At 45.9% G+C, this 12766-nt stretch overlaps 1 protein-coding gene across 3 annotated transcripts in view; it reads right to left on the bottom strand.

The window, feature by feature from the left end:
* The window catches only part of LOC121438803 (piezo-type mechanosensitive ion channel component 2), a 349253-nt gene that overhangs the window by 15900 nt on the left and 320587 nt on the right, over nucleotides 1-12766 (bottom strand). For 2 of the 3 annotated variants that reach the window (XM_041639240.1, XM_041639241.1), the window contains 8 exons: nucleotides 12078-12245; nucleotides 9223-9630; nucleotides 8323-8581; nucleotides 6065-6247; nucleotides 3527-3779; nucleotides 2215-2347; nucleotides 1009-1156; nucleotides 695-909 (listed from right to left, as the gene is read on the bottom strand). In XM_041639240.1, coding sequence (XP_041495174.1) covers nucleotides 695-909; nucleotides 1009-1156; nucleotides 2215-2347; nucleotides 3527-3779; nucleotides 6065-6247; nucleotides 8323-8581; nucleotides 9223-9630; nucleotides 12078-12245 — 1767 coding nt within the window. The remainder of the gene's footprint in view (nucleotides 1-694; nucleotides 910-1008; nucleotides 1157-2214; nucleotides 2348-3526; nucleotides 3780-6064; nucleotides 6248-8322; nucleotides 8582-9222; nucleotides 9631-12077; nucleotides 12246-12766) is intronic. The other variant, XM_041639243.1, reaches the window with a different exon arrangement.

Below are 12766 nucleotides of genomic sequence, written 5' to 3'. Positions count from 1 at the left end.
GGAAAACCAGTAGCCACCTTCAAGCCCCATCCCTAGTAAACTTCAGGTTGCCTTATTCTTGAAATAAGATTAAGCGAGATTGCTGTATAGCCCAGGCTGGCCTCGAACTCATGACTGCTCCAGCCTCCTGAATGCTGGGATTACTGTGCACCTCAACTTGCTCAGTAGTATCTACCCTTTATAAATTCACTCAAGCCAATTCTTAGTCTATTTTAACCATTAGCAACAGTCCTGACAGAAACAACATCATTTTGTAATGGGTCTACCTGGTCCCCTACATGGGCTTTTCGGGTTCCATTATCATCCATGTGTCTGATATTATCACTTTCCCCTTGTCATCTCCTGATATTCTTTGAACCAGCTGAATAACCCAATTTCTCATCAGTTTCTTATATGACACTGTCTCATGTCCTCTTCCCCTTTGACAGATGCACCTAAGACCAAACTCAGTTCCTCTTGACATTGGCTGGGTGGTAGAGACAAACACAGCTCCAAGTTCTTTGGTCTGCCCTGGATCTGAGACAGTCACTTCTCTTATTTCTGAAACCTTTGTTTCTGCAAACATGGATGAAATACAGTTGAGGCACTGAGGAGGATGAACAAACTCCTACTCTGCGTTTGAACCGAATATCACTGAGATCCTTGACTTTCCCTGTCCCGCCGTCCTGGCGGATCTCTGTGGGGGAGACCTTACCTCTCAGTCACACTGGGTAAGATGAAGAACATCCAGAAGTGGATCCCAAACACGAGGATGACCTGGAAAATGACCTTGCCCAGCACAGTCTTCCTGAGGTAGAGCGCACGGTCCACCACCATGGTTCCAAACTGAATAAGAACCATCACCAGGAATGGCCCGGGGACCTGGTCTTCTGATAGAGAAGAGGTGATATCTGCAGCCGCCGAGTGTTTCTGGGGAGAAAAGAACAGGCTCAGCCTGAGTGGCACTTCCCAAGATGGAAACCTTCCCTCCTAGTCAGTGGATGAGGGCAGACCCTCGGCCCAACTTACCCCAAAGGCCCAGAAGCCAAAGACGATGATGATGAAGTCTACAGTGTCGGCCAGGAACATGAGCACATACACGTCAGTCACAGCACTGTAGTCCGGGTGGATGAGGTCATAGAAAAACTGCCGGATGGGTACGTATATCTGCAGAGTTCTGCAAGATAGGGCCACTGTTTCACAAGGGCACCATGGGGAAATGGCTGACCCCGCTCCAACTCCACTCTCCTGCTCCTATCCAGGCCTCACCTTCTACTACAAGCTAAGGCAGAGACCCTTGGAGAGACCCCTGCTCAGGGAGTACAGAGGAGTCTACTGCCAACGCAGGTATGATCTGGAGGGTGCCATGACTCTTCCCTTACTTGAAGCCGAATAGACTTGTGTAAAGCCCTAAAAGCCAGGCACTGGGTTTGTGGCTGTCTGGGTCTGGCTATTCACTCTACATGAGACTGTGTTGCAGAATTCTTTCTATTTCACCCTAAGCTTATATAACATTTTGGGTGAGACTGTGACTCAGGCCAGAGGAGGAGCCTACGAGGCCACTGAGACCTGGAGTTCCATATCTGAGCAGATATCAGATGTCTCCTGTCTCTTCTGATTTGGAGCCTTATGCCCATCGCGGCGTCTCCCTGCTGCTCTTGGCTTTTGTTTCTTTTCTTTGCCATTTCCACTGTGCAAGCATGTCTCTGTCTCTGTATTGTCCTTCAAGCCCTATAGCTTCACTGTGACTTGGGTTCTTCCTTTAAATCAAAGCCCCATTTAAGAGCTGCAGGCTCTCCAGGTTCGTGCCTATCTATATTTAGGGCTGGGCCTTGCCTGTGTCACATCACAGTCCCAGTCCTATTGTGTCTTTCTCTTTGCTTGTGCTTGGGCATTGCCTTGTTGAATCACCAGCAAGGTAGAGGGACCTGTAGGATGATGAATAAGGAGCCTGGCCCAATGCCACCCAGCCCCATTATTGGAGGAAAGAGAGCATCATGACTCCCACCCAACGTGAACCTTATGCTCCTCCATGCCTGGCTGGGCTTTCAGAAGCAATGCCTGAAAGCTTATAAAGTGAGCCCTTGATGTAGGCATTCACTAAGAGATGGTTTCTAAAGCACTATAACCATGGGTCACTGTCTGCTATTGCAACAAACGCCTTCTCCCTTCTTCACCTCTGGTTTCTAGGGAGTCATTGGTACCAGCTCCAGTCAGAGCACACAGCCCACTCACTTCTTTATGGTAAATGCCTTTGCCTTGATGAAATGCTCTTGAAGCTTTTCCATGTAAAGTTCTCTTTTGCTTTTCTGTTTAATGCTCAAAACACTGCTTCCTCTCTGGCTACTGTTCCGGGTGCTTGTGCTACCTAGAAAGAGCAGGAAAAGGAGAGAGGTCAGAGACTTGAGGGTTAACAGTGGATCTGTCAACAAGTCAACAGAACTCAGTTTGGGCGTAGAGCCCTGGCTTTCTCGTGACCCAGAGGATGCAGGGCACCGATGGCTTTAAGACTGACTACTGAGTGTTCAAGGAGCAAACTCCTATGCTGACCTGAGGCTGGGATAGATCTGCGGGTTCATACCCAGTGGCTTTCCCTTGCATGGTTCTGTAGCATTTGTTCAGGAAGAAACACAGAGGGGAATAGCTTTATTTGTGCTCACTAGTGTTCTAGGTCTCAGATTTTCCAGATGGGGGTGCATGACTCAGACTTATTCTCATATTCTGATTGCTCCAACTGGAAAACCAGTATGACTTGATCTCCCAGTATCTGCTCCAAAAGCAGGTTCTGAAGAGAAATTCCTGAGTCCTGGAGAAGTATCAGACGTGAGCCCATAACTACAAAAGCCCAATTACTTCCAAATAGCAACTTCTGGATCACACTCAACGTTTAGTAAGAAATTAAAAACTAGCTTAGGAAATAATTAGATAACTTTATTGTAAGTCTCCAAATGAAGCTGATCCTTGTGGCACATGCTTGTAATTATAGCTATTTGGGAGGTGGAAGCTGGAGGATTTGAACATTCAAGGCCCACCTATGCTACAGAGTGCAAAGCCAGCCTGTGAAATGAAAGGAGACAATAGCTCAGGCTAAAAACTAGTAAGACAGAAATGGGTAGGGCTAGAGCCCGGTGGTAGGGCATTTGCCTAGTATACAAATGTGTGAGAGAGTCTGGGTTCAGTCCCCAGTAGCCCCTCCCAAATCTCCGTTGGTAAAATCTAAATCCATTTTCAAAATCTGTTATGATTTATATCCCACCCAGCAGAGGTTTCATATATTATGAATGAATTATTATGGGTTTTACATTGTTACACATTAGCCTGTGTGCTGGCTGCCGCCTCTATTACCTGAAACCATGGTCCCTGGATGGGAAGCTTCAGAGCTAAAACAGGACCTGAACTTGGGTCTGTCTGATGCTAGAGGATGTTCCTTCATATTACAGTATCTTCAACTGATAGCACCCAACCGCTCCCCTTCCCAGATGCAGAGACACGGGAGAAATAAGACTGCCCGGGGCTTGTTTCAGCCTAAAGGCCATATAATGGATACCTCTTTTGGACCTGTTTGAAGAGAAGCTGGACTGTGGGGAGATCTGGGTGCTGCTGCAGGAACGTTTTCTCCGGACGGCCCCTGGCTGCTCTGGGAAGGTCACATGCACAGACTCCACAGAGGCAGCCAGGTTGATGGACTTCAGTGAATCTGAGGAGCCTCTTCTGCCGTGATCAAGGGACAGCTCGTCATCAGACTCCTCCTTGTCCGTGCCACTGTCAACGATGTCGTCCTCGTCCCATAAGCCATGACACTGAGAAGCAGAGAAGGTGACAGCTGAGGCTAGCATCTCAGGTGAACCAACTGGCTTTCTTATAGTGTCCATTCTAACATTCAGCCCCTCGAAACTGGAAATCCAAGGGAGGCGTATCTAAGGAAGCTTGTGCAGAATTGTGTGAGTATCCTAGGAGAGTGGAGATGGTGTTGGTGAAAAGAGTTTGTGTAATTAACTAAGACAAGGTAGGTATAGTTAGGATAGATAGGTAAGGATGAAATGATAGCTTCTAGACTTGTTAGAACCTTCTAGAACTTATTAGCGTGCTCACTAGAAATAGCCTTGGCCCACTTATTATCCACAGGTGAACCCAATCTTAGCATTCCACACTACAAGTGTCTCTACTTTGTAGAATGATTCTGTCTGTCTCCCAGTCACTTGGCTTACTCAAGACTCAGAGCAAAACTGCAAAATTTCTACGTGAAATTTGCTGACCAGGTGTAGGGCAAAGACTCTGGCATCTACTGGAGATCCCGATTTCTGCTGTAAGAAAATGAGAAGAATGTACAGATCTGGAGTCTGAGATGCCCTTGGTCTTGCTGGGGGGAGACCCTGTTTGGATCACACACGAACTGTACTTAGTGTGTTTCCACTTGTGTGTGAAGAACTCCAGGGAGCTCCTCCCCTGAGCCCCGGATGCTCTGTTTCTATGCGTATTCCTAGAGCCTTGGTCTGTTCTCCCTGTGAGTCATCAATAAGGCATCAAAAATTCTGAGCCTAGTAGTACATACATGCCTGTCACCCTATAATTCAGGAGGCTGAGGCAGGAGGGTCACAACTTTGGTAACAGCCTGGGCTACATAGTGAGTTCTAGGCCAGGTTTGGATGCTGAGCTAGGCCCAGGATACATTAAAAAATGAAAACAAAACAAACAGAAAAGCAAAGTTCCAAGTTTTATTCTACACAGGATCTGATAAGGACTGATAAAGGCATGATTTTATTAAATTAATTTTAAATTTTAAATATTTTGGCAAAGGGAGCAGGGCAGCAATAGAGAAAAGCCAGACTGTGACAAGCTCAGCGGCTCTGAAATGGAAGCTGTAGAGTTATTTCTATGGTGATGGTGGACTGGCCTGCTTCTGCTACTGTAGAGTTTCTGCCTACAACTTGCAGTGTGTGAGAAGAAAAACACACACGCAGCTGCTGAAAGAAAGGCAGCAGACAGGAACAATTGCAGAGACCCACAGCCAGACACTATGCTCGAGGAAGACCTTGGAACGCACAGGTCAATGAGATGTCTCCACCAAATCCCTCCTCTTAGAGCCCAGGGACTCTGCAGAAGAGGAATTAGGAGGAGTGGGGGAAACAGGGGAGACAGAGGACATTGGGATGACCAGACTCTCTAAAATAACTGAGCAAGGTGCATATGAGCTCACAGAGACTGAAGCAACGATCATGGCACCCACATAGGTCTGCACCACTGCATATAGGTTATGGCCTTCAGTTTAGATTTTTATAGTACTTCTGAGTGTGGGGGTGAATGGGTCTGATTCTTGTGCCTTCACTTGAGACTCTCTTATTTTTCTGTTGGCTTGCCTTGTCCAACTTCAATGTGATGGTTTTCACTAAATCTTACATTTTATTTTGTTATGTTTTGTTATTCTCTCTTAGAAGTCCATTCTTTTCTGATGAGAGATAGGAAGGAAGTGGGTGCAATGGGAGAGTAAGTGGGGAATAACTGGAAGGGGTAGAGGGTGGAAAACTGCTTTCCGATTATATTGTATGAGAAGAATCTATGTTCAATAAAAGGGAATATATATGTATACATACACGTGTATATTATATATATGTATACACACACATGTGTGTGTATGCGAGGGGTGTATGTATCTAAAAGAAAAGGGTAAGAGTGAGTGTGCCTGGGATTTGTTGCCCTGCAGAGATCTTCCTCAGACCATGGGGCCAACAGCTTCCTCAATGGTGAGATTTTTATAGGCACAGTAGTCTACAGCTCGCCATGGGAAGCCTCTTCCTCACAGCTGTAGCTTCATAAGAGACTGCCTGGTGAAGGCAGTATCACTAGAAGATGGGCAAGGGTTGAAACCGGGAAGAGAGACGAGGCGTTGTCTCTGCGTGTTCTCGGATGCTCTGACTCAGACAAGTGCTGAAGCGTCTCCTTCAAGCGATGCTCAGCAAATGCTGGTAAACGCTCAACCCTGCCATCGGCCCCACTGCCAACACTGATCCCAGTGCCCAGCATCTTCAGTACTGTTGCAGACAAAACTGACCAACATGGGGGTAACGAATTGTTAACACTTAGGTACCTTCAGAATAGAGCGATGGAAGAACAGAGCCAGCAGCTGAATGAGGTCATAAAGAACATAGCCCTCTTTCTTCTCCACGCCTATGATGTTTGGGGGAAAGTAGGGCTTGTCCTTGTTCAATTCCAAGTCCTTATTCCAAGGAAAGAAGCCGAACTGGAAGAAATATTTTACTACGATCGCCACCTACATATGGATAATAGAAATAAAAAGTCATTCCTTCCAGGACTAGCAATGCCTGAGAAAGAGTGGAGTAAGAATTAAGAAAACATGCCTGCTGCACAGTTTTAGCGGTGTGTAATTATTATATAAGATGACCTTAAAGCGATTGGGTTTAAAGTGTCAGTAGTATGTTTCTCTTTTCCAGAATAAGAGAAACACTGTGTTATTAAAAGTATCACCTGTAGTGAAGTAAAGCCAATGGATCACTCCTTCTGCCGCCTGAATGACTGATAATTTTCTGTTTTTGAAGAGGTAATTTTTATGTTGAATTAATTATACATTTAATTATCCAGCTATTCAAATAAGAAAGTCAGGGCAAACTTAAATATGAATATATTTATATATTATATAAGGCTTTAGTTTGTGAATTTTTCTGGAATACCGTGCACTTGTGGGGAGCTGGTGAGGTTTTGTTTATTTTGGTGTTGAGAGGCCTGAAGCCGGGCCTACTGTTGTGTAGGTAGACATTATTTTCCTTTTCCTTTTCTTCTTCTTGTTTTTAGAGGCAGAATTTTAGCCCCTAAACTCCAAAGAGACCCTGAATTTATTTTCCAGGTGTCCCTCAGCGTGCTGTGATTTACAGGCACCGGCCACCACACCTGGTGTTTATGGTGCTGAGACTAGAACCAGAGCTTGTGTGTGCCAGGCAAGCTCTCCTCAGCTCCACACCGGGAGGGTCCGATGCACACAGCGTTCGCTTTCCCCTACTGTATCCCCTTCCACAGTCATCTCCGAACTACGGAAACAAGGAGGATTTGCTCCCTGCTTGTTTTGTCACATGTAGCCTAGCTCTTGGGTTTCTGAACACAGCTCAAATACAGGGAAGGAGTGTCAACCGGATTTCTCACTTAATTTACTCTGAGAGAGAAAATTAAAAAACCGAACTTAAGCAACAACAACAACAACAACGCACACACACACACTCACACAGAGTTGTTTTTTTATAGCCAATAGAAAGTCTTTATTCCACTGGTGGTTCTGATAAACTACTGGCTTGCACAAATACTCCTCTTGCAGCTGCAGACTGAGATAAAAGCAAGAATATTATTTAACATGAAAACCATGTATTTAAGAACAAGTCGCTTGGAAACTCTCCCACACAGTGGGGCTGGGTGCTGCGGGTGTGGCACCCTCTCCCTTAGGAGAATCATCTACGTCCTGGAGGGATGTGACGGAAGTGATACTCAGGAATGATCTTTTCGGCAAGACTGTGAGGCCAAGTAGAGAAATAGACATGAACTTATTCGTGGATCTCTCTCTCTCTCTCTCTCTCTCTCTCTCTCTTAAACCAAGGATATGACATACATACTATCAATACTTAATCCACATAGTTTTGAGATCATTTGCTACAATGATTATTTATAAACCCACAGTAGTTCTAGACTGAAACGGTGCATCTTTCATGAGCACTGCACTATAAACATTAATCACAATGCTCTTCAGAGTGAACTTTCCCTTCTGAGTCAGAAAGTCCCTTTGTCTTCAACTGAAGAAGCCTGGGAATACCCGCTGTGAGCCTCACCTCCCCACCACAGGGCACAGTTTGTAGGAGACTTGGCAGTCTTCTGTATTTCACAGGAAATGGGGCAAACAAGGCCCTAGGTCTGCTCAAGCAGGAGCTCTTCACCCCCAACGTGTCCTCCTGTCATTTAGATTTTCCAGGGTTTGTACTGGGATGCAGGGAAAGTGACTCCAGGTTTAAAGATGGAAAACATGCGGTACTCCATTAGACCGCACTCAAGGTGCTTTGCTGTGAGTTTAATTCTGAGTCTATGCTTTGGCTACTCACTGATTCAGGACACTCCACTCGATTTGGCAAAAGACAGCTACAGCGGCAGTAGTGACATTGGTTAATATCACAGGTCTCCAGCAATTTCGCAACCTTTGGTCAATTACTGAATCCCACTTCAGCTGTCTCCTTGTGTGTTTTAATTGTGTAAGGTGTGAGGCCTGAACAGGTGTATAAAATTGCCAGTACTGGGTCACTACCGCTGATAACAATCACTAGTCTAAGTAGGCCATGCAACAGACCGGCCTACCTCAGTATAGACGATGGCCATCATCCAGAAACGCCGGCTGGGCCTGGGGACCGACAGCATGGCCCAGAGGAAGATCAAGATGGGCAACAGGAGGGTGATGATGGAGGCAGAGATCATGTGGTTGAGGATGATTACAAAATAGCACACCATTTCTGAGCGGGCTACCAGAGTGTTGTACATGGCGTAGAAAAGCAGCAAGAACCGGGGCTGGTCCACGTAGAATTTCTCGGATTCTTCAAGCTCATCATCATGGAACATCCTGTTAAAATAAGCACAAGTGGACCCCTGTCTGTGCCTTTTCCAAATCAATGACTTGCATTTATGAGGATCTCTTGTGTTGTGTGTCTACACATGCCTCCTCTGTGTATGCTTATCTATCTGAGAATAAGAAAACAGCCTCATACAGGCTGATCATTCTTGTCTACAGCACTTGGGAATTGTCTGAGATGTTGAGGGCCTTCATATCTTGGACTACTAAATTACATAATGAAAACTTTTTGGATATTGAAATCAAGTTTCAACATGCAGTTAATCTATGCCTTATATATACCATATCCATACAGACTGATGATCATTTTACAGAATATTTTCCAATGGTTTTATGTATGCACAAAGATTAACGGCACAAATTCATCTATCTCCTGTCCTATGTGGATGCTTTTTGAGCTCTTTTGGATTTCAGAGCATCTTGGGTTTTCAAATTAGGGATTTTAAACCTGTCTGAGACCTTATAGAAAGAGGTACGAACACAAATGTCACTGGATTCTTCTGGCTGAGTCAGTCACTCAGTCACGGTATTGTCCCAGGATTGTATGTTTGCCTTCTATGTCTAGGGCTTCGTGCATACATGACTTGAGTACGCATGTGTGTGATAGCTCCTTCTGTGGTTCCTTCTCTTACTTGTTCATCAGCAGCTCGCTGGCTGTCAGCTCGTGAGTCAGGGGCGGTAAGATACTCGACTCCAGCTTGTCTGTACGGCTGTCATCGGGGCTGACCACCATGTGGTTCTTGGCCCCGGAGTCATCTTGGGAGGCAAAGGACAGATGCTCAAAGCTGACAGCCTTGCTGTAGGAGGGCGGGGCCTCCACATCCCCATCATCTGTGGAGAACTGAGGCAACTCCTCGTCCGGAGTGAGGCTGACCTCCTCTACCCCTGCCTCATACTCTGCCACATACTCCTTGTCCTCCGCGTCCCGGAGCTCAGACTCCAGACCCTCTACCACCTCCTCCTCAGCTTCAGCTTCCACCTCCTCAATGGTTTCTGTCGTCCCTTGGCGTGAATACAGCATGGTGCACTGTGTGGGCTCGCTGTTAGGAGAGAAAATGGGCAAAAGGGTTCGTCTTAGCGTTTATACCAGCGTGGAACCTGTCCCACTCCTTATGACATTGCCTCAGAGCTCCCGAGTAAAAACCTCAAGCATGTGAGAAAGGGAAACGCCACCCTTCTGTGAATCCCATCTGCTTTGCTCCTTCCAGAAATTTACTCCCGCTCTGCGGAAACTGCAAGCAGTAGCCTTCCAGATGCGAGAGTGGACAGTGAGCATTGCACCCTTTCCAAACCGCAGCAAGTGACACGCCTTGCAAGGAGCAACCCAGTCTATGCATAGAAGTGTTCAACACAGGATCAGTATCCACAGCCATGAGCTCCAGGTTCATTTCCCAATCAGCACACGTTTAGCAGAGCGTACCTACCGCCATCACTCCTTAAAAGAAGAGAGCATATGGGAAGGAGAAGCCATGCTTGATTGTTTCCTAGGTGCTCGACCAAGACAGAGCCTACTTTCAGTCCTGCACAAGGGACCTGCCCAGGCCCACTGAGGATGACAGAGTCCATCAGATACAGTCGGCTGAACTCAACAAGCACATGCTTTATAAATCCCCCTTCTTCTTCCTGCTTTTCTCATCCTTGGCCTCTTTCTTCTCAGGATAAGCATGTTTCCCATCGAATCCTTACCTTCTCCCCTGTTCTCAGACATTTCTCTCGTGAGTTCTTGGTCTTGCACGTGGGGCCACCTTTTACTGTCTCTTCCTTCTCAGCTGCCTTGCTTTGTCTCAGAGCTTTTTTTCTACTTTTACATGCCAACAGCTTTCTCTCCCTCTCTATCTCTCTTCCTTCCTTCTTCCTTCTTCCTTCCTTCCTTCCTTCCTTCCATTCATTCTTTATTTTTTAAAATGCATTCTTCCTGTAGTTTCCTCACATCCATTCCCTTGGTTTTTTCTGTTACTCCCCATGCTGGCTGCCCTGTGCCTTTTCTCTAGTGTTCCTCATCTCATTTCTAGGTTTTCCCTTACCTTCCCTGGCAAACCCATGCAAGAAAGGTTAGAAGAGAAAACAAAGCAGCCATGTCGAATTCATCGCATGCTGAAACTCAGAGCATGCCTTTTCTTAACTATGCAGCTCCTGAAGAGGAGACAGATGTTTGGAATCTGCTGGATGCGGGAGGATAGTGTATCAGATTCTGAAATACACACTGCTGTCTCACTGGCATACGTGAACAAGTAGGTTCCGCAAATACAGATTCTCAAATGCAGGATACCAGAGTAGATATGCCAACGAGCAATGAATGGATTGTTGGCACACCTGTGGCACCTTGTAACTGAAGATGCTGGATGACCATGCAGGCACAGGACAAACATGCTCAGGACTTTGGTTCTGAGTTTGTCACCCCCGCCACCCTGCAGAAGGCTCTGAGAATGATAACCCTCACCAAAGTTGCTAAGGCTTATCTCAGTAACAAAGCGCCTCCTAGAAAGCCACTGGATTGAGCAACACCCCAGGGAATGTTCAGGTCATGGGAGTCAGATAAACATTAGGTCTAACTTCCAGCATGGTCATTAAGTGATGTCAAGCATCCTCTCCAAGGTTTAGGGTCGGTCACCTCAGGGACTCAGAGATGAGTGTGTCTTCAGGGCTCTTTAGAGTAGAAGGATGCAACAAGCTCATGCCTGAGAGAGGATGGCTCAGAAAACAAAACATGTTGCCTGAGTCAGGCCCCTGTGGACAGCGCCACAGGGTCAACATGTTCAACAGCCAGCAAAAGAAAGACACCGCCTCTGCTGACCACCAGGGGGCAGAATGGAGTTGCCTTTGGCTTGGGTTATTTTCATGCCAGGATAAACACAATATAGTTAGGGTCCCTGGTAACAACACTAAGATTTGTTGGGGGCGGAGGAAGGGTTTTGCAGTTCTATGCAGATAATTTCTAGCTGAATGTTGCTTTCTGGTAGGATTTAAAAAGAAAACTTAAGCCCAGAATAATCCTTTCCAAACAAGGTAGATGGTAGTCAATAAAGATGTATGTTTCTACATAATATTCTTTTCAAAAGTCAATGGTAAAATACATTCAATTTTCCTGGTAAATATACATGCCAAATATAGACATATTTATTTTACATTAACTGAAAATGGCTATATTTGACAGATTTTCCTAATATATACTGATACACATATCAAAAGATATCTTTAAAAATGAAAAGTGAAAACTACTTGAGAAATGGAGGACAACATTTCCAATCAGGGTTTTTAATCAATCCCTAACAGACAAAACGAAGGGACATAGTTTAGTTCATAGAGCGTTGTCTTGGAAACAATTATGTCACAGAAAGTGCTATGGTTATGCATTTAGTCATGCAAATTCTTAAAAATCAAAGGAAAAGAAAAGAAAAATGGCATTCATCTCATGAACTCATATGTGCAATGGCATTCACAGGGAGGGGGCGTAGGTTATGGAACGAAGCATGCACAAGTTAAGCACCTTGATCCTACACTGCCACTGTCAGCTGATGAGGAGGACATGTCCATGCTGAACATTTTACGGAGCCTAGGCCGAGCGCGCTCGCTTGTTTTAGGAACAGGGTCTTGTCCATCTAAATCATCAAGGGTGGACTGCCTTGAGATCAGCAGGGTTGCTTCAGTGTAGCAGCTAACAGCGCAAACAGTTACAGAAACACAGAGTTAAAACCCAGTGGGGCACCAAGTCACACAGGGACAGCTGACCCCCACACCGCCATGGGGCAACCACACACAACAGCACCACAGACAGGATGGCCGCGGCAGCAGGGGGTGGGGGTTGGAGGGTTGGGGGTGGGGCGAGGAGGGGGCTGGGGGGCGGAGTCTCCAGGGCAGGGAAGGACCTGTTTGGCAGGATGGCAGGATGAATAAACAGAAGAAACTGGAGTTGAAACAAAAATTTACTGGCTAGGGATAAACTCCCAAATGGCACTTTCTGGGCGAGACACGAAGCAGAATGAGGACACGGACCAGGCAGGCATCATCTTACAATGTTCACGTCCTTGTAGCTTTGCAGTGGGTCCTTTTGTGACTGAATTAAAAATGCTTTCTTTGGAATTGTGAGCCCAAGTCCGAGGAGAGTCTCAATTCAATTGCATATGCAGGAATACCTGCATGTACAATTTGTAGGAAAGACTTTAGTTTTATAATACA

Source organism: Microtus oregoni, unplaced genomic scaffold (genome assembly GCF_018167655.1).
Source record: "Microtus oregoni isolate MIOR12 unplaced genomic scaffold, Mior012 000057F_ref0000458, whole genome shotgun sequence".
Lineage (NCBI taxonomy): Eukaryota > Metazoa > Chordata > Mammalia > Rodentia > Cricetidae > Microtus > Microtus oregoni.
This window is presented reverse-complemented; position numbering and strand designations above follow the sequence as displayed.